This window comes from Schistocerca piceifrons, chromosome 4 (genome assembly GCF_021461385.2).
Source record: "Schistocerca piceifrons isolate TAMUIC-IGC-003096 chromosome 4, iqSchPice1.1, whole genome shotgun sequence".
Lineage (NCBI taxonomy): Eukaryota > Metazoa > Arthropoda > Insecta > Orthoptera > Acrididae > Schistocerca > Schistocerca piceifrons.
The window spans coordinates 726498811-726526001 of NC_060141.1; the positions used below are offsets into that span (position 1 = coordinate 726498811).

Consider the following 27191-nt stretch of genomic DNA (forward strand, 5'->3'; position numbering starts at 1 on the left):
CCAGCCACAATGGAAACAATTGTCTGCAACCTCCTATCCTACATTTAAGGCTTGCCTCTCCATTGTATCCATTCCATTACCACCAGATTTCTTGTGACGTCCTTCTACACCAGCATCTGCCATGCCCATGGCCTTGCGGTCAAAGAAAACTTAGTACATGCATAGGCATGATAATGTTGCTTCACTGCAGGGTCAGTGTGGATACATCTTGGGCTGACGGTGGCTCGATAATAGCTGGGAAACTGGACCCCTCAAGAGGAACAAGAATTATCTGTGTGAGTGAATCTACAGCAAGCAGAGTCTGAAACCACTTAGCAACAAGCACAGTGCATGGGTGGTGTGGACAGCCAAAAGCGAAGCACTCGGCATTACACATGGCATGATAAGCTAGATGAGGTCAGCAGTAGGCCAACAGTCTACTGCTGCCTCCAGGTAAACATCTCCGGCAATGGGCCTGCCCATACTGTGTGCTGCATGAGCCCTCCACATCCCACTGCACTACCCATGCCGCTGTTAGAAATACCCTCCCCCGCAAAGGCCAAGTAGGTAAAAAATGACCACGCTTGCGCCATGAGCTCCAGTGTAGAATCAGAGAGGCCACTGGAGAATCTGACAGTTGACCAAGCTCCAAAGGAGGCAACATCAACACCAGTGGCTCTGTCAGACGGGTGGAAGAGCATGGACATTACAGCAACGGTGGGTCTGCTGATGGTAACAGAGGTTAAGCCACTTCCATCAGCGAGGGGAGGGGGAGGAGAGCCGATCAAAATCCATGGGCTCCTCATCAGCAGGTAGAGGTGCGGGCTTCACTGGAAGCTGCTACTGCAGGCAATGGGAGGACAGTGGAACATGGTGACAAGGCGGCAATGGGGAAGCACACTGCTGCAAATGGGAGCGCTCACTTAGTACAACATTGTGACTCAACTTGTCATCCAGCAGACCACCAGACTGCAACAGTTATGTCCCAACAGGGTGCACGCATAGTGGACTTGCATGACAGGTCAGTTGTTTCGAACCAACATACACCACAAACAATTGCCACTCTTTGTGGCCTACTGTGATACCCAGCTGCCACCCCTGCCTATGAAGAAACGAGCCCAAATGGCATTCTGGGAGGAAAATCTGAGAGTTCCTAGTGGTTCATGGAATGTGACTCAGGGTGCAGCAAATCCAGGAGACTCCATGGATGGCAACCATACAGCTGTTCTTCCAGACTGTACCTGCTGACTAATATTGCCTGGTATATAGCCAGGACCTCCCCACGCGAACCATGAACCTTGCCGTTGGTGGGGAGGCTTGCGTGCCTCAGCGATACAGATAGCCGTACCACAGGTGCAACCACAACGGAGGGGTATCTGTTGAGAGGCCAGGCAAACATGTGGTTCCTGAAGAGGGGCAGCAGCCTTTTCAGTAGTTGCAGGGGCAACAGCCTGGATGATTGACTGATCTGGCCTTGTAACACTAACCAAAACGGCCTTGCTGTGCTGGTACTGCAAACGGCTGAAAGTAAGGGGAAACTACAGCCGTAATTTTTCCCGAGGACATGCAGCTTTACTGTATGATTAAATGATGATGGCGTCCTCTTGGGTAAAATATTCTGGAAGTAAAATAGTCCCCCATTCGGATCTCCGGGCGGGGACTACTCAAGTGGACGTCGTTATCAGGAGAAAACACTGGTGTTCTACAGATCGGAGCTTGGAATGTCAGATCCCTTAATCGGCCAGGTAGGTTAGAAAATTTAAAAAGGGAAATGGATAGGTTAATGCTAAATATAGTGGGAATTAGTGAAGTTCGGTGGCAGCAGGAACAGGACTTTTGGACAGGTGAATACAGGGTTATAAATACAAAATCAAATACGGGTAACGCAGGAGTAGGTTTAATAATGAATAAAAAAATAGGAGTGCGGGTAAGCTACTACAAACAGTATAGTGAACGCATTACTGTGGACAAGACAGACACGTAGCCCACATCCACTACAGTAGTACAAGTTTATATGCAAACTAGCTCTGCAGATGCCGAAGAAATTGATGAAATGTATGATAAGAGAAATTATTCAGATAGTGAAGGGAGACAAAAATTTAATAGTCATGGGTGACTGGAATTCGATAGTAGGAAAAGGAAGAGAAGGAAACATACTAGGTGAATATGGATTGGGGGAAAGAAATGAAAGAGGAAGCCGTCTGGTAGAATTTTGCACAGAGCATAACTTAATAATAGCTAACACTTGGTTCAAGAATCATAAAAGAAGGTTGTATACATGGAAAAAGTCTGGAGATACTGACAGGTTTCAGATAGATTATATAATGGTAAGACAGAGATTTAGGAACCAGGTTTTAAATTGTGAGACATTTCCAGGGGCCGATGTGGAGTCTGACCACAATCTACTGGATATGAACTGTAGATTAAAACTGAAGAAACTGCAAAAAAGGTGGGAATTTAAGGAGATGTGACCTGGATAAACTGACTAAACCAGAGGTTGTACAGAGTTTTGGGAGAGCATAAGGGAACGATTGACAGGAATGGGGGAAAGAAATACAGTAGCAGAAGAATGGATAGCTTTGAGGGATGAAGTAGTGAAAGTGGCAGAGGATCAAGTAGGTAAAAAGACGAGGGCTAGTAGAAATTCTTGGGTAACAGAAGAAATATTGAATTTAATTGATGAAAGGAGAAAATATAAAAATGCAGTAAATGAAGCAGGCAAAAAAGAACACAAACGTTTCAAAAATGCGATCGACAGGAAGTGCAAAATGGCTAAGCAGGGATGGCTCAAGGACAAATGTAAGGATTAGAGGCTTATCTTACTAGGAGTAAGATACAAACTGCCTGCAGGAAAATTAGAGAGATCTTTGGAGAAAAGAGAACCACTTGTATGAATATCAAGAGCTCAGATGGAAACCCAATTCTAAGCAAAGAAGGGAAAGCAGAAAGGTGGAATGAGTATATAGAGGGTCTGTACAAGGGTGATGTGCTTGAGGGCAATATTATGGAAATGGAAGAGGATGTAGATGAAGATGAAATGGAAGATATGAAACTGCGTGAAGAGTTCGACAGAGCACTGAAAGACCTAAGTCGAAACAAGGCCCCAGGAGTAGACAACATTCCATTAGAACTACTGACAGCCTTGGGAGGGCCAGTCCTGACAAAATTCTACCATCTGGTGAGCAAGATGTATGAGACAAGCGAAATACCCTCAGACTTTAAGAAGAATATAATAATTCCAATCCCAAAGAAAGTAGGAGTTGACAGATGTGAAAATTACCGAACTATCAGTTTAATAAGTCCTGGCTGCAAAATACTAACGTGAATTCCTTACAGACGAATGGAAAAACTGGTAGAAGCCAACCTTGGGGAAGATCAGTTTGGATTCCGTAGAAATATTGGAACACGTGAGGCAATACTGACCCTACGACTTATCTTAGAAGATAGATTAAGGAATGGCAAACCTACGTTTCTACAGGGTGTTTCAAAAATGACCGGTATATTTGAAACGGCAATAAAAACTAAATGAGCAGCGATAGAAATACACCGTTTGTTGCAATATGCTTGGGACAACAGTACATTTTCAGGCAGACAAACTTTCGAAATTACAGTAGTTACAATTTTCAACAACAGATGGCGCTGCGGTCTGGGAAACTCTATAGTACGATATTTTCCACATATCCACCATGCGTAGCAATAATATGGCGTAGTCTCTGAATGAAATTACCCGAAACCTTTGACAACGTGTCTGGCGGAATGGCTTCACATGCAGATGAGATGTACTGCTTCAGCTGTTCAATTGTTTCTGGATTCTGGCGGTACACCTGGTCTTTCAAGTGTCCCCACAGAAAGAAGTCACAGGGGTTCATATCTGGCGAATAGGGAGGCCAATCCACGCCGCCTCCTGTATGTTTCGGATAACCTAAAGCAATCACACGATCATCAAAATATTCATTCAGGAAATTAAAGATGTCGGCCGTGCGATGTGGCCGGGCACCATCTTGCATAAACCACGAGGTGTTCGCAGTGTCGTCTAAGGCAGTTTGTACCGCCACAAATTCACGAAGAATGTCCAGATAGCGTGATGCAGTAATCGTTTCGGATCTGAAAAATGGGCCAATGATTCCTTTGGAAGAAATGGCGGCCCAGACCAGTACTTTTTGAGGATGCAGGGACGATGGGACTGCAACACGGGGCTTTTCGGTTCCCCATATGCGCCAGTTCTGTTTACTGACGAAGCCGTCCAGGTAAAAATAAGCTTCGTCAGTAAACAAAATGCTGCCCACATGCATATCGCCGACATCAATCCTGGGCACTATATCGTTAGTGAATGTCTCTCGTGCAGCAATGGTAGCGGCGCTGAGGGGTTGCCGCGTTTGAATTTTGTATGGATAGAGGTGTAAACTCTGGCACATGAGACGATACGTGGACGTTGGCGTCATTTGGACCGCAGCTGCAACACAGCGAACGGAAACCCGAGGCCACTGTTGGATCACCTGCTGCACTTGCTGCGCATTGCCCTCTGTGGTTGCCGTACGCGGTGGCCCTACCTTTCCAGCACGTTCATCCGTCACGTTCCCAGTCCGTTGAAATTTTTCAAACAGATCCTTTATTGTATCGCTTTTCGGTCCTTTGGTTACATTAAACCTCCGTTGAAAACTTCGTCTTGTTGCAACAACACTGTGTTCTAGGCGGTGGAATTCCAACACCAGAAAAATCCTCTGTTCTAAGGAATAAACCATGTTGTCTACAGCACACTTGCACGTTGTGAACAGCACACGCTTACAGCAGAAAGACGACATACAGAATGGCGCACCCACAGACTGCGTTGTCTTCTATATCTTTCACATCACTTGCAGCGCCATCTGTTGTTGAAAATTGTAACTACTATAATTTTGAAAGTTTGTCCGCCTGAAAATGTACTGTTGTCCCAAGCATATTGCAACAAACGGTGTATTTCTATCGCTGCTCGTTTAGTTTTTATTGCCGTTTCAAATATACCGGTCACTTTTGAAAATACCCTGTACCATTTGTAGACTTAGAGAAAGCTTTTTACTACGTCAACTGGAACACACTCTTCCAAATTCTGAAGGTGGCAGGGGTAAAATACAGGGAGAGAAAGGCTATTTACAATTTGTTCAGAAACCAGATGGCAGTTATAAGAGTGGAGGGACATGAAAGGGAAGCAGTGGTTGGGAAGGCAGTGCGACAGGGTTGTAGCCTCTCCCCGATGTTATTCAATTCAATCTGTATATTTATTTATTTATGCATTTATTTTACCTGGCAAGATTAGAGCCTTCAGGCCCTCTCTTACACCTAACCAGGCATACTCATATTGAACGAATTACATTTTCTGCAGAACATTAAGCACATATAATGTGTTATACAGTATTAATGTTAAAGAAAAAAAATAGAGATTATAACAGTAGTACAATGATAATTATAACAAGCAAAAAATAATTATAACAATCAATAATAATAATAATAATAATAATAGTAATGAATATGTATATGAAAGTAAACATATTTTTCTTTTATGAATGTCAGTCCTATTGCTAGTTGGGAATTTTCTCGTTATGTTTTTGCAGCTTGTGAGTTATTCTCATTGAGCAGAGACATAAGACGATAGAATGGGGTGAAAGAAATATAGAAGAGGTAGACAGATTAGAGGAAGACAAATAGAATGGTAAAATTTGAAGCTGTGATGGAGAGGAGAAAGAAAGAGATGAGAGGGGCACAACAATGGTGGCTATACCATCCCTAATATATAAGTTTTGAGTTCCCTCTTGAATGCTGAGTGGTTCTGGATAAGACGCAGATCATAGGGGAGTGCGTTCCATAGTCGTATGGCTGAGATGGAGAATGAAACGGAGAAAGATTTTGTGTTATGTGAAGTTACAGCCAAGATGCTAGACGTATCCGATCTGGTATTCCGGGTGTGGAATGATGATAGGTGTTTAATGTGAGAAGATAAGTATTGGGGGCACCAGTGGCTAAGAAATCGATGAAGTAAGCACATTGTGTGGAGATCGCATGCCTTATGAGGGCATATCCAACATAGCTGGGAGTATGAAGGACTGATATGATCACACAACCGTATATTGCACACATATCTAACGCAAGCATTCATCACTAGCTCGAGGCATCTCGAATTTTCACTATTTGTGCCGTGTTGAACTACATCACAGTAGTAAAGATTAGGCAAGACCAGTGTTCGGATTAATTTTTGTTTAACATGGGTTGGAAATATTTTTCTAAATTTTTGAACTGCATGTAGGGAGGAGAGCGATTTCCGGCAAGCTGTGACTGTTTGTTCTTCCCAGTTCAGGTGTTCATCCAAGATTATTCCAAGGTCTTTTACTGTTTTTTGGTACGGTAGTTGGGTACCATTGAGGAGTATTTGAGGGACTGTTTCGCGAAAGTACCGGCTGATTAACTTTGGATGAGATATAAGTATGACCTGGGATTTCTTGGGGTTTATTTTCAGAGCTAGGGTCTGTGCCCATCAAGAAACAGAGCAAAGATCTGCGTTCATACTCGCTACTGCATCAGCAATGTACTTGGGGCTTGCACTTATGTACAGTTGGATGTCGTCAGCATATAGATGGTAGTTGCAGGAGTGAATCACTGAAGAAATATCATTAATGTGCAGTGAGAAGAGTAATGGACCTAGGACGGAGCCTTGGGGAACTCCAGAGTGCACGTTTTTCCATGATGACTTTTCCGACCCACAAATGACTTGTTGACTTCTGTTTTTGAGGTAGCTGTCGAACCAGTGTATTGTGCTGTTTGAGAAATTCAGCTGTTTCATTTTAATTACTAATATATCAAAGTCAACTGTATCAAAAGCCTTGCTTAAGTCAAGCAGTGTTAGGATGGTAGCTTCATGTCTGTCCATAGCATGTTTAATGTCATCAGTTACTTTGATTAATGCAGTTGCTGTACTATGGTGCTTTCGAAAGCCTGACCGATATTTGTCGTGGATGTTATGAGTTTTGAGGTAATCCGTCAGCTGTTCATGGACGATGTATTCTAGGGTTTTAGATATTGCAGGTAGTATGCTGATCGGCCTGTAGTCACCTGGCGATTAGGGTTGTCAGTCTTGGGTATAGGTTGAATTAAACTTTGCTTCCACTCAGTAGGATATGTACTACTGATAAGAGACAGGTTGAAGATGTCTGTGATAACTGGAATAATAGTGTCTACGACGTTCTTAATCATGCCAATGCTCACTTCATCATTTCCTACTACCTCGGAAGAGATTCTCATAATTGCCTTGTGTACTGTGCCGGTAGTGACATGTTTTAGGAAAAATTTGTCTCTCGAGAGATTGATATTTTCGGGCTGGTATATTGAGCAAGCAGTAAAGGAAACAATAGAAAAATTCGGAGTAGGTATTAAAATCCATGGAGAAGAAATAAAAACTTTGAGGTTCGCCGATGACATTGTAATTCTGTCAGAGACAGCAAAGGACTTGGAAGAGCAGTTGTATGGAATGGACAGTGTCTTGAAAGGAGGATATACAATTAACATCAACAAAAGCAAAATGAGGATAACGGAATGTAGTCGAATTAAGTTGGGTGATGCTGAGGGAATTAAATTAGGAAATGAGACACCTAAAGTAGTAAAGGAGTTTTGCTATTTGGGGAGCAAAATAACTGATGATGGTCGAAGTAGAGAGGATATAAAATGTAGACTGGCAATGACAAGGGAGGCGTTTCTGAAGAAAAGAAATTTGTTAACATCAAGTATAGATTTAAGTGTCAGGAAGTCGTTTCTGAAAGTATTTGTATGGAGTGTAGCCATGTATGGAAGTGAAACGTGGACGATAAATGGTTTAGACAAGAAGAGAATAGGAGCTTTCAAAATGTGGTGCTACAGAAGAATGCTGAAGATTAGATGGGTAGATCACATAACTAATGAGGAGATATTGAACAGAATTGGGGAGGAGTTTGTGGTACAACTTGACTAGAAGAAGGGATCGGTTGGTAGGACATGTTCTGAGGCATCAAGGGATCACCAATTTAGTATTGGAGGGCAGCGTGGAGGGTAAAAATCGTAGAGGGAGACCAAGAGATGAATATACTAAACAGATTAAGAAGGATGTAGGTTGCAGTAGGTACTGGGAGATGAAGAAGCTTGCACAGGATAGAGTAGTATGGAGAGCTGCATCACACCAGTCTCAGGACTGAAGACCACAACAACAACAACACAGTGTCACAGGAAGAATCAGACATGGAATTCTTCATTTGGATCTTAAATATACAGGCAAAGTGCTCCACCTCTGAGTTATTAATAGAAGACGGGTGAACCAGAGTGGTAGTCAGATACCACTGCAAATGCAAAAGTCCTGAAACTCTCGTGACATAAACTGCTGACTGTTGTGATACCAGGATCCTGAGGAATCCCTCAATGACAAAAATAACAGATAGTGTGCAAACCATGGCAGTCAACAACATGGAGGACATTCTGGCTAAGTATGGGGAATTAGACAATGTATCAGCCACAAAAAGACCACATGCTGTCCAAAACGGGGCTGGTGAAATAATCGCACACATGTCCCAAGGAATCTCCAGGACCAGCTAAGGAAACAACTGGCACTGCACTGCAGCCTGCTTCTGTGCACCAGTCCTGATAGGACAAACCAGATGTTCTCTGTCACAGTTGATTGTAGGCCAGTAGATATGACATCAGACCAATGTCTTTATACAACATCTGTGCGATGCATGCAGCAACTGGGGTATGCGAGGACACAACACCAGAGGAATGACCATACAACAGCATTGCCCCTCTGTGGCGAGCACGGGAACTCCTTGAACAAAATTAAGCCAAACATGTAGGAAGAAAAATGTATTCCCCACCTGGTCTGCAGCCAGACACACCCGCTACAGCCAAACCAACTGGACCACTGAAATGATATGCCATAAAAATGGGTCAGTGGCTGTGGCAGTCACAACCGTGCGTGCCATCAATGGAAAGTCCAACAGGGCTTGCTGCAAGGCAACATTCAACGTGAACAGAAGACCCTCCAACCAAACTCCGGATTGCGCCCCATCAGTAGCTGTGATAGCACATCAGCATTGACTTGCTGGGTGTTGGAGCCCTAATGAATAACAATAGTTACTGAGAAAGAAGGGCTCACCACAACCGTTGGGCAGCCATATCTGGCAGTTTGGAACAATGGCCAAATAAGGTAACTAACAGCTTGTGGTCATGGATGAGGATGAACTGTGCACCGTAAAGGAGGACGTGGAACTTTTTAACCCTGAAAATAATAGCCAGCACCTCTTTTTTCATCTTTGAATAATTAACACTGAGCAGCAGATAGTGTCTTTGACGTGTAATCAATGGGCTGTTGGAAGCTGTTTGGGTTCCAGTGGGACAGGACAGCACCAATGCCATACAGGGATGCATCACAGGAAAGGGTTAAAGTTATGTGGCATAAATAAAGCCACACAGGGAGCAGAGCACAACTGCTGCTTGAGAGACTGAAAAGCCTGCTGACAATCTGCAGACCAGACAGACATAACACCCTTCTGGGAAAGCCGGTTACATGGCTGACAACCGAGCGAGGTGGCGCAATGGTTAGGCACTGGACTCGCATTCGGGAGGACGACGGTTCAATCCCGCGTCCGGCCATCCTGATTTAGGTTTTCCGTGATTTCCCTAAATCACTCCAGGCAGATGCCGGGATGGTTCCTTTGAAAGGGCACGGCCGACTTCCTTCCCCATCCTTCCCTAATCCGATGAGACCGATGACCACGCTGTCTGGTCTCCTTCCCCAAACCAACCAAGGCTGACAGCTGTGTGTGGCCCGGGAGATGAACTGAGCATAATATGAAATCGTATCCAAAAAAAATTGGAGCTTTGCAAGTTCTTGGCTACTGATAGGTTGATAATGGCCTTGATGTGGTCGCCTGTGGCTAAAAGACCATCTTTACTAAGCACATGGCCCAAAAAATGCACCTTCAGAAAGGAAATACTGCACTTCTCCGACTTGCAACAAATGTCATTGTCGAGGAGGTACTGAAAAACTGATTGAAGGTTTCATAAATGTTCCTCCGGAGTAGGGCCTGCGATCCAGATATCAAGGTAACTGATGGAACAAGGAATGTCCTGAATCAACTGCTCCAAGTGTGATTCCATAATCCCTGGTGCAGTAGAGATCCCAAAAAGCAAGCGAGTAACCTGATAAATCCCAAAGAGGGTGTTGAGGACCAGAAAAGTCCGAGAAAGCAAATCCAATTGCGGGTAGGGATCATACAAGTCGATGTGGGAAAAATACTGAAATACTGTCCCCCCCCCCAGTTTATCAGGAACTCTGCCTGCCACAGAACGATTTGTGGTCCACTGATTTGACAAAATAGGAGAAACAATGCACTGATCCAGACATCTCTGAGATTCAGCCTTTACCTTATCACGCAAGGTGAAGGGAGTGGGGTCAGGGATGACAAAATTTGTGTACTGCAGATCCTTTACAACAAACGTGCATCGAAATTTTCTGCTCAACTCAAGGTTTCTCAGATAGCAGGCTGTAGGGCTGCTGTAAGGAGTCCAAATTGTGAAAAAAACAACTGTGACACTAATTGGACTTCACCAACAATATGGAATCCAAAACCAGAAATTGCATTGACCCCAAAGATATTTTGCTCCAACGGTGAGTTGACGACTAAAAAGGTAGGTTGCCATTCCACATAATTATAATGTGCAGAAACGGAGAATTGCCCCCACAATGGAATATGCAATGTTTACTATAAGACACAACCTGACAGAGAGGTCGTTGCAACTCTGTGCAGCCCAAGAGCTGACCTTCGCTCCCGTGCCTACCTGAAATCCGACCGATCGCCCATCCACTACCATCAGCCAAATATACCGAGAAGACACGTGCAGAACATTGGAGGCAGCTCCCAAGTCCAGTGAAAACACAGGGGCATCCAATAACTGAGCCACGACCCGCTGCTGTCTATCACAAACAGTTGTCAAATGACCTATCTGCTGGCATATCCCACACATGGCCTCCATATGCAGGTAGTTGCAGAAAATATGCAAAAAAGACAATCGGGGTATGACCACTGTCTTGCTCAACATGCAGAATGAGAAAGATGCTGAGGACGTAAAAAACATCTCTGGTAGGAATTACGATGCTACAAGTGGTGTAAATGTGCTGAAATCGGCACAGGTGAGGATGGACACGTACACATCCAACTGAGCCATTTGTCAGTCATCAGAAAGGAGGGGCAGGGGTAAGTGTCTACGACTGATACTGCAATGACTCCTGGCGGGACAGAATCGACATACCTCTGCTATGTGATCTGCTTTTTTATGAAAAGAGGCATGCCCACCCATGCTATGTGAAGCAAGAGGGACATGAACAAAGTGACATTCGCTGTTCCTCTTGCCAACAATGTGTTTGTACATGACGGAGCGGTAGTCTTGTTTGTACTGTGGTTACCTCTCCTCCCCCAGTGCACTGTGTTTCGGGTGCTGTGGCTGCATGCTGTCAACAACAGTGATGTCACTCCAAGCCTTAATTGGTGGCCCATAAGATCAGAGACCTTGAATGACCGTGCAATATTCAACACCTCTTCCAATGCAGGGTCCTCAAGTTAAAGAGCGTGTTGATGCACCTCTTTACCTGGTGCCAAGCAAATGATTGTGTCTCTGACCAAGGCATCTGCATATGACTCCTGAGATCTATCTGTGACAAATGGACACTTACAACTGAGGCCATGAAGCTCAGCCACACAAGGATGATATGACTGCTGTGGCTGTTTGTGACACTGCTAGAATTCAACACACACAATGATCAGATCTCATGTGTATGCCTGGGGTGATGGGAGGACAGCAAATTACACATATAATCAAAAAAAGCAACACTGGTTTCCGTAGAGGAGCTAAGTGGCACAGTACGTGATACACACGGGAGGATATCCATGACATAAAAGAGCTGTACACACTTCCTTGTCAACCAATCAGAATGCAATGGAATTTTGGTGAAGCTGCTTCTCGTAAGAGCCAAGTCTTCTCTGGATTCATTATAGGATGGAAAATATGCTGGGTGAACCACTGGCAAGTGAGCCTGAGTCAATGTAGCCAACAACTGTTCCAACATAGCTATACATGGCTGCTGTTGTTGCAAAAGTGATTTGAGTAATGCCTTCATAGTTGAGATGAATGGCACAAAAACCACAGAATCCAAAACACAAGAAAATTTGACCCTTACTCATTGCTATTATGTTCTGACTAAGAAAATGAGGAAAAACATGGCCATAAAAGAAGCACAATTTATTGGATCACGAAGTGGCAACCAAACAGCACAGTGAAAGTAGAGTCACAGAATGTACCAATGTTCAGTTAATTTATAAAATACCTCATTCTTAATCTTCAGCTCTGAGGGGTCTGTGAACCCTCGACTCATTGATAATTAGTCTTACGCATGTAGAAGAATTCAACTTCTACCAAAACAGGACCCACCAACTCTCATTTATAGGAAAATTTTCATTATACCTTTAATTACAAAATGTAATTATTGGTTAATCCATTTGATAATATCATTTTTAACAAACTCCAAACTTCCAAAGAAGAACATGAGTATCAACACATCAGTATTTACATTGTAACTATAACCTTCTAGTCATTGGTATTCCTTGATGCCAAGTTTCATGCAGAAGATTCTTTGTTGCCTTTGATTAGTTTTCATGTCATGACGCCAAGTACAGCTTTAATACTCCTGGGATGGCACAGAGCTCATGCAGAGTACCACAGACAAAAATAATGAAACATATGAAACAAGAATTGCTTCTTAACAAATCCACTTGCACAATAATTGAACTTTTAAGTTCTGGGCTATTTTTCTGTGTAAACAGACAGATCTTCTGCTAATATAGCTTGGTCATTTATAGTCATAAATGGTGCAAGATTTCACCATCAATCAACAAAATGATTTATTTCCCAAAACTTTATCTACAAAAAATCTGGGAACTCTTGTACTCTCATAAGTGACAACAAAAAGATTCAGAGGATGTAGTTACATGTCTCGAAGACATTGACAACTGCTGGCCTGGAGGCCTGTGCCTCATGTACTTGTGGGTGCACCATTTGAATACACACTACACTTTGCCCAACTTATGCCCATTGTGGGTAGTAGGGGTGTAGTAATGAGACTGACACAAAGTGCAAAATGGTAAATGCAAGGCTATAGAAGGATGAATAACTAGAGGAGGAAAGAGAAAGACTGCCAGTAAGAAAATTAAAGAGTCCTTTAGAGAAACTGTATACATATCAAGAGATCAGATGGCAAGTCAGTGCTAAGCAAAGATGGGAAAGATAAAAGGTAGAAGGAATATGTAGAGGGTCTTTATAAGGAGAACAAAATTGAGAACAATTTAATAGAAAGAGAAGATGAAACAGATGAAGATAAGGTGGGAGGTACAATACTGCAAGAAGAATTTGATAGAACACAAAGACAAAAGTGGAAACATTTCCTCAGAATTACTGAGATCCTTTGGAAAACCAGCCACAATAAAATCACTCTACCTGGTGTACAATATAGAAAAGACAGGTGAAATACCCCCAGTCTTGGAAGGATGTAATAATTCGAATTCCAAAGAAAGCACATCTCTGACAGGTGAGAATACTACCCAACCATCAGTTCAATAAGTCATGACCACAAAATATTGACATCAATTAGTTACAGGAGAATGAAAAAACTGTTAGAGGCTGACCACGAGGAAGATTAGTCTAGGTTCTGGAGAAATGTATGAGTATGCAATGCAATACTGATGCTAAAACTTATCTGCGAAGATAGACTGAAGATATGCAAACCTATTTTGATACATTTGTAGACTGAGAGAAAGCTTTTGACAATGTGGACTGTTCTACACTCCTTGAAATTTTGAAGGGAGCAGAGATAAAATACAGGGAACAAAAGATTATTTACAACTTGTACAGAAACCATTAGAGTCAAGGACATGAAAGCGACGTAATAGTTGAGAAGGAAGTATGCCTCTCCCTGAAGAGTAAGCAAGCAGTGAAGAAAAACAAAAAGAAATCTGGAAAGAGAATTGCCAATGAAATTGTAATTCTGCAAGTGATGGCAAGCGACTTGCAAGAGCAGTTTTTGAAATGGATAGTGTCTTGAAAAGAAGTTACAACTTCAAGATCAAGAAAAATAAAACATGAGTAATGGAATGTATTCAATGTAAATGTGGGCAGCAACTTAACTGAAGATGGCCGGAGTAAGGAAGGTATAAAATGCAAACTGTCAGTAGCAAAAAAATGTTTTTGAAAAGAGAAACTTCTTAATGTCTAGTATAAACTTAAATGTTTGGATGTGTTTTCTGAAGGTATCTGTCTGGAATGCAACCCAGTATGACAGTGAAATGTGGACACAGGGAAATCAGAAAAGATTGAGACAGAAACTTTTGAAATGTGGTGCTACAGAAGAATAGTGAAGATTAGACAGGTAGATCAAGCAACGAATGGAGATGTACTACACTGAATAAGGGAAAAAAGAAATTTATTGGGACAACTTGTCTAAAAGAAGGGATCTCTTGATAGGACACATACTGAGGCACAAGGAATTAATTTGGTAATGGAAGGAAGTGTGGGGGATAAAAACTGTAGAGGGAGACCAAGGCTTGAATACAGTAAGCAGTTTCAAATGGATGTATGTTGTTGTAGTTATGCACATATCAACAGGCTTGCACAGGATAGATTAGCAAGGACAGCTGCATCAAACCAGTCTTCGGACTGAAGACCAATTAAACAACAACAACAACTATTTTGAAGTCTTAAGTCAAATAATTTTATGATGTCATTCTGAATTTTGTTTGCATTATAACAATCATTTTGCTAATGCACTTTGGATATCCAAGCAACTTTTACCTTCAATTTTTTAAAAATATTATGGTTATTTGATCTGAAGGTTTACTGTGTATAGTATGGCATTACTTTAACTTCTTTTGAGTTTTTATCTGGTTTTGTAAATTATTCATTGGATAATTAAAAAAAAATTATTTTGTTTGGGGAAGTTAGTATATGATGTAACAATAGCATTTATTTATTTATTTTTGTGTCTGTTTCCTTATTTTATTTTTGCTGCACACAACAACTGTTTTGCACAGACTGAATATTCCAGAGTAACTGCACACAAACAAAAATTGGTTTCCATTGCTACCAATACTACTTTTTTAAATAACAATGCTAGCTGCGGGGAGACACTACTACAGGAGAGTGAGAAGGTAGTGGTAGTTGTCTAGCTTTCCTATGGTTAACATTGCATTTCCACATCTGGAACAGTTTTCAATGCTAAACTATTAACTTTGTGCCATATATTAGTCAGCAAAAAGTTGTAAATTGCAGAATGGCAAGTGGTATTCTCATTTGTGTAGTTGACTGGGAGTGTATCACAGTGCATTTCTGCTATTAGAAATATTTTGCAATCAAAAACTTGGTTTCAATATCTCTATTGACCCATTGTAAAATGTGTCTGAAACATTTGTGGTTAATTTACTTTAAAAGCACAGAGGCAAAATTTGAGGAGAAGATTAGTGTTTAACATCCCTTCGACAATGAGGTAATTAAAGAAGGGAGCATGATCTCGGATTGGGGAAGGATAGGGAAGGAAATCAGCCATGTCTTTTCAAAGGGACCATCCTGGTATTTGCCTTAGCGATTTAGGGAAACCTAAATCAGGATGGTCGGATGCAGGTTTGTACTGTCATCCTCCCAAACACAAGTCCAGTATGCCAACTGCTGTTCTCTCGGTGGTAAAATTTGATTCCTTGCATTAATAAGTCTTATGAATATTATTTTGACAATACAGCAGAGCCAAATAACTTTTGGGCTCCAGTAGTCTGTTGAGCCAAATGTGTAAGATTTCCTTTTGCAGTTCCAATAACATGGTAGGAACCTAAAGATCGTGTAACAGACTGCTACTTCTAAAATATTCAGTTATTGATAACCATCTTCAGCCCGAAAAAAGCACATCACTTGTTAGTATCGCCTCAACTCTTATTATTGATTTTTATGTGCTAGAAGAATGAAGACATTATGTTGTTTTAGGTATGTGACATTTGAGGGTTGAGAAAAGCTGTGTCCTGTCAAGTCTGTGAGTTTGCAATGCCCAGCCAATTGCTGCATCACGGCTTGCAGCAAAGATAACAACTACGATGCAGTTGGCCACTACGAACATTTGCCAGTGACTGCATAGAAGAAACACTTACTGTTAAAGAAAGAATTAGCGTGGTATGTTTGTTAGAAGAGAATGTTTCTTGGCTTGCCCTTTGAGAATTTCAGGAGTAGCATCTGAGTATCGTTTGAGTAGTGAGCCTCAAGAGAGATTACCTCAAGAGTGTAATGAGATCAGCTCATACATACGACACATGAAGTAGTCTGCAATGGGGATAAAAGTCAAATGTGTCTGTTTAGAATGAGAATATTATCGGCATATGTAGGAAATGATTATTAGGTCGATCTTTGGCAGAAAATCTCCGATTCATTGAAGTGCAAGACTAGTTTCTCCTAGTTGTGAGTAACGGTGCGTTGTGCTGTTTAATAGCCACGTGATGGTAGGCGAATCATATTTCAATATTTTTGTGAGATTTCCTGTTGGATGGTGTATGTGAAGAGACATGTTCACGCAAAGTCGTTTAATTGTTTTGGGGTCGAGATTAAAGCACACACTAAGAGATAGCAGCGTTGCATTGTGTTATTATGGTTGTATAGGTGTACACAGGTACCAAGGAGTAGTGACTTAGCAACATTCGGGTTAGGATTTATTGTGCAACTTCGGCGTCAGCGTCGCAATATAGTAAATTCAGAAAATCTCATTGGATGTACTGAATGTGTAGTCTATATTAAAGGAAACGGGCATCTTGCACCATAGTTATTTATTGAGAAACAATCAGAAGTTTATTGAGAATGTGATAGCTTTTCCCCTTGTCCCAAAGCAACAAATCAAGAATCATTTAAAAGAGAACATGCTAATTCTCTCTCAAAAAGAGATCATCGAGTGCTGTCTATTGAACTTTACATGTTAGTGGGTCGCGGTAGTCAAAGGCTGAAGTGGTTAAGTTTTGTCTGATTCTTTGTTCATATAGCTGTAAAGTGGCGCTGACACTCAGGTTTTTTGTTTTATTTATTTTTTTAATTACATTTCTGCTTATTGGAGTTTCGAACAGTGAACCAGCACTCAAAAAACAAAATGCTGACTTGTACTGGTAGTTTATTTAACTGCAGAAAATAAAGAAAACAGTTTTAAACTGCAAAAGTCAGTACCCGACTTGTCTCTTATCCCCAAACTATTTCAAAATAATTACAAGAAAAAATAATCAAAGTCTTATTTGAATGCAGACTAACATCTGGAAAATATCTTTTCAGAATAAAGTAAACCCAAAGGCCAATGAAGTAAAAGACTGGATTATTGGTAAAAGCAAAGTTTGAAGAAAATAAAGAAAAGGAATAATATTTTTCAGTGAACGACTTGTAATGAAAAGAAAGATAATTAATCTTTAGACGGGGAAAGCAAGTTTGCACGTTATGGAAAAGTGATTAAGTATAAATAAAAAGTTAGTCCATTTAATTTCTGAAGGGCCGAGATTAATGAAATAGTTTATTATGATAAAATTTCAATAGAGTCAAGCGTAGTATTCTGCCCACATGGCTAATACAGGGTGCCTACGAAGCTGTCTTCTAGGATTGCTAGACAACAATTCAAGCACAACGTATTAATGGAGTTTATCACAGTAAGTTAATTTGACAATACTCAAGTCTGCATATTCACAAAGGTGTGTCGCAAGCAAATGACGACAGGCAAGTAATCAATGTCCTTTGGTATATATAATTTCAATGCAAGCAAACAAAACAGTTCATAAGTCACTGCTGTAGCATTTGTATGACGGCTAGTCTTCCACTCCCGCCGCAGTTAGCTGGGGTGGCACTTATATTCTCTTCATGTAGCTGCCACTCCATTCGTGGTGTCATCCCAGTCAGTTCTGGTGAGTGATACTAGCTTTGGTGGTAGTTTACCTTTGAAACCTAGTGAACCCTGATAGTCAGATGTATTATTGTAATTAATATCCAAATAGTTATCACTGACCCCATTCTACTACGAAAGGTTTTTTTGTGTCCATCTTTTCGTACATGGTGGTGATGTAGCGAGATAGAGTGTAATTTACAGTGTGAGAAGATAAACATAAAACCTTATGTGACGTCATCGTGTTAACATGGGTGATTACTTCAAGTCACACAGATTACGTCATTGAGTAAAGGCAAGATCTTGTCAGGATGAATTGTAGTATTACGAGAGTGAGCTACATTGGCTGACATTGTTTTTCCCTACATATTGCAGTGCTATTAGAGCCTGTCATTATAGTATATCTCCTACGATTGAAACATATTACGAAGTTGGCATTAGTGGTATCTAAAAGGGTGGCGCAGTAAAACTGCTACTTCTGCTTGACAAATATATCTGTAATTAGTTCAAAGTCCAAACATGCTGTGAAACTTCTGTCTTCAGAATCAGCAATTTGACTACTGTCTCATGGATAATGCCATCCTACACCACCTCCATCAGACAGAAAAAAGGTGAAAATATTTTGGAAGTGTTGATGCCACAGAACGATCCAGATTTTATGGAAGGAGTTGATGATCTCAAGCTACCTAAAAAAGTGAAGTGGAGTTAGTTAGTTATTTACTTTAAAGATTCAAAGGCTGGTTCCAGAGTAAGTAATGTCAAAAGGATTGGATTGGGTTGTTTTGGGGAAGGAAACCAGACAGCGAGGTCATCGGTCTCATCAAATTAGGGAAGGAAGGGGAAGTCGGCCGTGCCCTTTGAAAGGAACCATCCCGGCATTTGCCTGGAGCGATTTAGGGAAATCACAGAAAACCTAAATCAGGATGGCCGGACGCGGGATTGAATCGTCGTCCTCCCGAATGTCAAAAGGAATTTGAGCATTTATTTTCTGAGGAGGAGGACCCAATTTTCTATAATACTATTAAACCTTGATGGAGTCCCTTGGTGTTTGTTCTATGACACCTCAAAAACTGGCTTGAAAGCAGTCTTGCGTCAGATTGGAAATAAGTTTCCATCCATTCTTATACCTTAAACAGTTAGTTTGAAGGAAAGTTCCATGAACATGCATCTCTTGTTTTTCAATATCCAATATGACTACTGCTGCTGGCAGGCCTGATTATAAAGTGAAGCTATTATATTTGGATTACAACTTGGCTACAAGAAATTTTGCTGCTTCTTGTGCATGTGGGATAGTGGTGATAGAAGTGATCATTATACAAAGATGGCTCATCCATCACTTGTAAGTTCTGTCTAAATCTCATTGCTTTCATTGCACATCAAACTAGGTTTGATTAAGAATTTTGTGAAATCAAGGGATAGTGGTGGAAAGTTCCCTAAGATCTGCGAAGCAAAACTAAAGGGGGGCATATTGGTGAGCCCTCAAATTATGGAACTTATGAAAGCCTGTTAAATACGCAAGAATCAGCTGCACAGTTCTTTCAAAAACATTACTGTAACCTTTCTAGGAAACTATGGGTCTGAACATTATAAAGAACTTGTCAGAAAGCTGACTGAGAACTACAAGGTGATGGAATGTAATCTGTGATTGAAAATACACACATTGGTCTCCCACAGAAATTTCTTCCCTTGGTGCTGTTAGCAACAAACATGGCAAGTGTATCCAACAGGACATCGCTGAAATGGGAAAATGCTTCCATGGAAAATGGGCTTTAAATATGATCGTACACTATCGTGAACACTCATAAGAGATGTTTTTCTAGCCAAGTAGCCAAAAATTTGCCTCACACACATTTTACATAAATAAAATATCTTCCAGCTTAGGTTTTACATTTACTCAAATGTATAATTACCAGAAATATTATCAGTGTGATTACTCACAAACTATGTGTGATGGAATACGCCTGTAAAATTATTTGAAACCAACACAAAAAACTCAATAACAATCACCCATTATACTTCTTTTAATATGAAAAGAAATAATTTTGTTGATCAGTGTAGTTATTAATATTCAGTATTATTATTATTATTATTGATTCCATATACTCTCTTATCTATTCTACTTACTTTGAAAATGTGTTCGTTTCCAGTAGTGGGGCAGCTCTCAAATTCCGGTGGTTTCCACTGACATTTTATACATAGTTCATTTAATGCCAAAACGTCCTGTTCTCCTCCACCTGAAAATATAATCAGAAACCAAGTTAAAATTCTCTCAATAGAAATGAGGGCCATTTTATATTCTTAAGAAATTGTAGATGACAGGTATGTTTATTGTTTCCTGTTATAAGCTAAGTGTAGATATATTTTCTGATAATACATGGGGTGGGTCCATGATTATGACACAAACTTTCAGGGATGATGGAGAAGGGTAAATGTATCAGTCTGAGGTACGGGACAGTCAAAAGTTATAAGCAAAAATCATTCTAATAACTCTGCAGAGGATCTCTTCTACTGCAAGCTTTTTGTTTTCCATGTCTTGGGAGGAGTTAGTATGGACCAAAACAAGAATAAGATGTCCAGTAAACATGGACCCTGAAGTGCATACATTGAAGAGCTATGAGCAATCGTTCATCTTTGCAACTGTGAAACACATATCTTCTACCGAACAGGTGCTCATAGCTCTTCAATGTATGTTTTAGAGCCCAAGTTTACTACAGAATGTTCTGGTCAGTACTACCTCCTCCCAAAATATGGAAAGCAGAGAGCTTGCAGTAGATGAGATCCATTGCCAAAAGTTTCAGAACAATTTTTATTTAGAGTAGATGCACCAAACAGCTGCTTATAATAAGTGATCTTTATTTATGACAGACTATTTCATCTTTATCAATGTTTTGGGACATTTGTTGATGGTGTTAGGACAGCAACCAGCCACAAATTTACTTTCAATTCCTTTATTCAAAGGAAACTGATACCAGTTTCGAATCGTGATTCATCCTCAGACAGTTTACACGCTTTCTTTATGACATTTGGTGTGTTTTTACAGATTAATTGTCCTAAAATATAAATAAAACATAATTATAAACACGCCACACACAGATGGTTGTGTAACATGCTGTATAATAAACACCAAAATCTGGCTGGAAACAGTATATGCAGACACCCCCGTCGACAATAAAAATTATAATTATATGAAAAAGAAGAGAAAATGTGAACATCAGTGGAAGAAACTGAAAAATAATTTCGAGGTAATAACAGGAGGAGATGTAGCTGAGCAGTGCCAGACTACACATATAAAGGTCCAAGGTTTGATCCCTGTTCAGCCCAACAATTTTTTCTATCACTTATTGCTCATTCAACATTTTTAATGTGAAAAATACCAGGTTGCTATAACTGGCTGTGTAAGTCGCTTCAAAGATCTGAGGAGGGCAAGAGCATACTACTATGAATAGGTCCATGCCTAGTAAAGGACTTTGGCATTCAAATTAATGGGCTGTGGGTAGGTTTAACTAGAAGGAGGAGACATATGGTTTTCATTGCTCATTACTTAATCTTCCTTGTAAGCAAATACGAGTAATCCACTGCATTACAGACACGTATCGATAATGGCGATTTTGGAACATAGACTGTGTTCAAACAATATGAGTTACCTTGAAGAAAATTATTTATTGACAAACAGCTAACACTTATTCTGAAAATATCGTTCCTGTGAAACACAACAAGCTCTTTATTTACATGAAGTAATGAGTGCTACTGACAGGTGATATCAAACTGATTCCATATTAATAGATTTCCAGAAGGTTTTAGACACCACACACTTCACAAGCAACTTCTAATCAAATTGCGTGCCTATGGACTATTGTGTCAGTTGTGTGACTGGATTCATGATTTCATGTCATGAAGGTCACATTTCATAGTAACTGATGCAAAGTCATAGAATAAAACAGAAGAAATACCTGGTGTTCCCCCAAGGCAGTGTTACAGGCCCTCTGTTGTTCCTGATTAACATAAATGATTTAGGAGGGCATCTGAATAGCACTCTTAGATTTTTTGCATATGGTGGTGTCATTTACCATCTCATAAAGTCAGCAGATGATGAAAACAAAATGCAAAATGATTTAGGCAACATATCTGTACGTTGTGAAAAGGGGCAACTGACTCTAAATAATGAAAAGTGTGTTGTCATCCAAATGAGTACTAAAAGGAATCTGCTAAATTTCGGTTACATGATAAATCGCATTAATCTAAAGGCTGTAAATTCAACTAAATACTTAAATTGGGACAATCATATAGATAATGTTGTGCATAAAGCAAACCAAAGACTACGACTTATTGACAGAATACAGAGAAAATGTAAAACGTGTACTAAAGAGACTGTCTACTCTACACTTCTATGTCCTCTTCTGGAGTATCTGAGTAGAGACAGTCTGCAGAAGATTCATATTCGCGTAAGCTGCAGCCTGCTACAATTTTTGTCATTAATATTGCTGTTACAGATACTACTGCTGTAACAACAAATTAGTTGTATTTTATGTCTCTGAATGTCTTTTTTTTTTTCAGAAGATTCAATCAAAGAACTAAACTAAATACAAAAAACTAAACCTTGAATCTTGGTTTTTTTTAGTGTTTATTACCTTTTAATATATATAAAATAAAATGTGCCTGCATCATTTTAAATAATGGCATAAATGGTTTATTTTCGGAACCCAAAATCTGTCTCATTTGCTAGACCTCAAAGTGTCAAAAGCAAGAAGGTGGAGATGGAGAGAGAATCTGGGAGAGGAGCGAGAAGAGGGATGGAATCTGGGTGGGGGGGGGGGGGGGGGGAGGTGTAGGAGAGGGAGCTGGTGGGAGAAGGCAGTATGCAATTTAGGCAGGGAAGGAATGGTGTCAACAATGACAGAAGACAAAAGGGAAAGAGAAAAGGTAGAGTGAGGCAGTGAGAAACAGGTTACCAGATGTTTAACCAGGGGGATTGCAAGAACACAGGACATGCTGGGGGCATGATTTGCACCTGCGTAGTTCATAGGAACTTGTGATGCAGTGTTATTGTGTCCAGCTGTTTGACAACTGTATGGTAAAGCCTGCAGTTGACCACAGTTTGGTGGTGGCCAGACATGTAAGTAGACAGTTTGCTACTTGTCATGCCCACTAGAATGCTGCACAGTAACTGCAGCATGGCTGATGTATAACATTGCTGTTGCCACATATAGTTCTCCCTTTTATAGGCTAGCAAATGCCTTCTTTCATTGCCTTTACATAGTTCCCCATTACTACCAGACTCCCTGTTAATCACTGTTGAGGTGACCTCCTTGTACACCAAGATCCCCCATGTCCACAGCCTTGTTGCTATGGAACATTACCTTTCCCTGTGACCCCATACACCAAACCCACTACCTATCTGCTATTCCTCTTGGCCAAATACACCCTGACCAACAATTATTTAACTTTAGAGAGCTAAATCTAAAAACAAATCTATGGTACTGCCATTGGTATTCACATGGCACAATCCCATCTGGAATAGTCCTTCCTATCCAGTTAACAACTAAAACCTCCTGTCTGGCTCAGATTCACTGATGATACTTTTCCATTATCTGGGCTCATGGCAGGGACAATCTTTACTCTTCCCTCCATAACCTCAACACGTCCTTCCAAATCACTTCAGCTCAATAAGTCACCTTCCCAGATGTCAACTTCCACCTCTCAAATGCTCCATAAATACATCTACTCATATCAAGCACACCAACCATCAGCAGTACCTCCACTATGACTCTCCACAACCATTCCATGCCAGGAAGGCTCTTCCTTACAGCCTCGATTCCCATGGGTGCCGCATCTGCAGTGGTAAGCACGAATCATCTAAATATTCTGATAACCTTACCAGAGCTTTTACAATATCCCATGCAGTTCATCCACAAACAGATCTCCTGTGCTATTTCTCTGACACCAGTAAGTGCATTAACCAGTCACTGAACAGCATTCCTCTGACCACTCACTATCACCCTGGCCTTGAAAAGCTAAGCTCTACCACATCCTTCACCAAGGGTTCAACTAACATCATACCTTGAGATGAGGGATATCCTATCAACGTCACCCAAATTACAGTTCCACCCTTCATCCAACCTATAGAATATCACTTTCTACCCCTATTCCAATCCTGCTGCCAATCCTGCACCTCATGGGTCATTCCCTTGTGGACAACCCAGGTGCAAGACCTGTCCCGTACACTGACCCATCACCTCCTATTGCAGTTCAGTCACAGGCATTTCCTACCCTATCAAAGGCAGGCACCCATGTGAAAGCACCCATGTTACATATCTGCTATGCTTCAGTTACTGTACAGCATTCCTTGTGGGCATGACAAGTAAGCAACTGTCTACTCACACGAATGGCCACCACCAAAACGTGGCTAACCGCAAATTTGACCACCTGGTTGCCAAGCAGCTGCACACAACTACACAAATGACAACAGCTGCTTCACTACACATGCCATTTGGACACTCTCTTCCAGAAACTTTCTCTGAACTATGCAACTGAGAAGTCTCTCCAGGATATCCTGTATTCTTATAATCCTTCTGGCCTAAACCTCCACTACGTGTTTCCCACTGCCACATCTTTCCTTTTCCCTTTTTTCTTCTGTCATTGTCCGTATCACTTCTTCCCCCCCCCCCCCCCACTCTTCCTCCTCCTCCCTCACACCCATGTGGGTGTTTCTCTCTTTCTCTCTCTCTCTCTCTGCCCCCTTCCAGACCTCCTCCCTTCTCTCTCCCATCCCTTACTCCTTCTCCATCTACAGCTTTGACTCTTTTAAACCCCTCCCCCTTCTACCTCTGCCTGTATCTCTTCCGCACTCTATCCCCCTCAGAACTCCTTTTGTCTTGCTGTGCAGCTGTTGAAGCCTGTGCCTTTCCCACTTTTTGGTTGCCTTCCTCACTACCCCTCATTGACTCAAGCATCCTTCCCTACCCTCTCTCCGAATCCATCAGCCCAGGAAACTGCTCTCAATGACTGACAGTCAATAATCAGTGTCACTATGATAATGGCTCCTGAGTTGGTTGATTGGTTGGTTGGATGCTTAAAGGGACCACACAAATAGGTCATCAGTCCCTTTGCCCTCGAACAGCCAGGTCTGTATGACTGAAAATCAGAGATAGCCTACTGCGCAAAACCCAGGGGAAGAAAACACCAAGGTTTACCAATGGCAGCAAAGCTGAGGTAAGGGACAAAAAGACAAAATGGAGACAGACAATGCGGTGACATACATCCCCCCCTCCCCCTCCCTGGGGTCACTTACCAGAGGCACTCTGCTCAAAGATTGCCTTGGAAAGACTAGCAACACAGACAGGGCAAGAGAAGCAGAGAGAGACAAAAGATGAACAAATCTAACAGACAGCTAGAGAGAGAGAGACGGGGGGGAGGGGGGAGAGGGGGGGGGGGGGGGAGTGAAAGGGCAGGCAGGATGAGGACCGGGCTGCAGACAGCTGCACTCGCTCTGGGCAGAGCAGGCAATAGTGTTCTGTCAGCCCCTCAAAGGGCCAATAATGTCAAGCGGCCCTCCCACAAAGAGAGTGGTAAAAGCCCACTTCATGAATAAACCATAAAATTAAGTCAGCTGCTAGGGCATCATCTTCTACCACCAGGGTAGTCAGCCAGGGAGATTAAGAGTCCACCGGAGGGTGGATAGGTTGGGACAGTCCAGTAAAATGTGGACCACCATCAAACAGACACCACAATGACAGCGGGGCAGATTCTTGCTATGGAGGAGATAAGCATGAGTCAGCCAAGTGTGGCCAATTCAGCTCCAGCAACGGACAGTAGAGTCCTTGCAAGAGTCCTACTTGGAGGACCTCCACACAGATATGTAGTCTCCTTGATTACCGGTAGTTAGTTTGGTGGTGTCAAGTCCACTCTGCTCAAGGGCATGCAGGGAATCCCGGATAGCAATGACCAAGAAGTGACAAGGGTAGCACGGGTTAAGAGCTTGCAAACTGCTCACAGTGTTGCTGCAGATGAGAAAGGACTCACCACTGCAGGAACAGATAGCTCAAGAGCACAAGTAATGGCTACCAGCTCTGCAATGAAAACATTACAGCCATCTAGCAAGGACAGAAGTTCAATACATCTCACAAGAGTATAAGCAAAGTCTACACGACCTGCAAACATTAAGACATCAGTGAAGATGACTTCTAAACCCTGGGATGTGCCAAGGATAGAGAAAAACTGGTGATGGAAGGCCTCCGGTTGGACAGAGTCTCTCAGACCTTGTGATAGGTCAAGATGAAGTGTGATCGAGAGATGTACCACAGAGGTGTACAGGAATGGGTCCAGAGGAGAGCTGGAAGAGGAAACAATTGAAACGGATACGGATTGTGATCATAATCTCTGATTGGGGCTGCCATTGCGGGAGATGGGTTACTGTGTTTGGAAAGAGGAGATGGTAGTTCGGATCCTTAGGAGAGCTGCAAATGTGATAGCATAACTGACAAACTGTTATTGATGCCTGATATGCAATGGAGGTGCACCAGCCTCCACAAGTAAGATGTCCACAGGGCTAGTTCAAAAGGCTCCTGTTGCAACTTACACCTGGCAGTGGTGTATCGGATCCAGTATCCACAATGCTGAGGGTGACGCCAAACTGTATGCCAGACTCCCATAATTGAGGCGGGATTGTATCAGGGCTTTGTAAAGATGTAGAAGGGTACTGCGATCTGCATCCCAGCTGGTGTTACTCAGGTAGCGAAGTGTATTAAGGTGCACCCAGCACTTTCGCTTAAGCTAGTGAAGATGGGGAATCCATGACAACTGAGAATCGAAGACCAGTCCTAGAAAGTGATAAGTCTCCACAACATTGAGTAATTGGTTGTTGAGGTAAAGATCTGGTTGTGAGTGAACGTTACAACATCGACAGAACTGCATGACCCAAGTCTTGGTAGCAGAAAATTGAAAGCCATGAGTGAGGCCCCATGCCTGTGCCTTTTGTATGCAACCTTGCAGTTGACATTCAGTGACATCCACACTAGAGCAGAAACAGTAGAGGGAAAAGTCACCATCATATAAAGAGGCTGATACTGAGAAAGAGAGGGACACTCAGTACAGAGCCCTCCGGGACATCACTGTCTTGGATAAGCGAGGGTACTGTGCGAAACACCAACTCGAACCCGGAACGTAAGGTGGGACAGGAAGTTCTGGAAGAAAATTGAGAACAGACCCCGGAGACATTAACCGTGTAAGGTAGTAAGGA

The 27191-nt window shown here is 41.7% G+C and overlaps 1 protein-coding gene across 1 annotated transcript in view; it reads right to left on the reverse strand.

The window, feature by feature from the left end:
* LOC124795000 (serine/arginine repetitive matrix protein 2-like) overlaps window positions 1–27191 on the reverse strand; it is a 388873-nt gene that overhangs the window by 46244 nt on the left and 315438 nt on the right. Inside the window, exon 10 of the mRNA XM_047258754.1 lies at window positions 20081–20190. Within this exon, the coding sequence (XP_047114710.1) occupies window positions 20081–20190 (110 nt within the window). The remainder of the gene's footprint in view (window positions 1–20080; window positions 20191–27191) is intronic.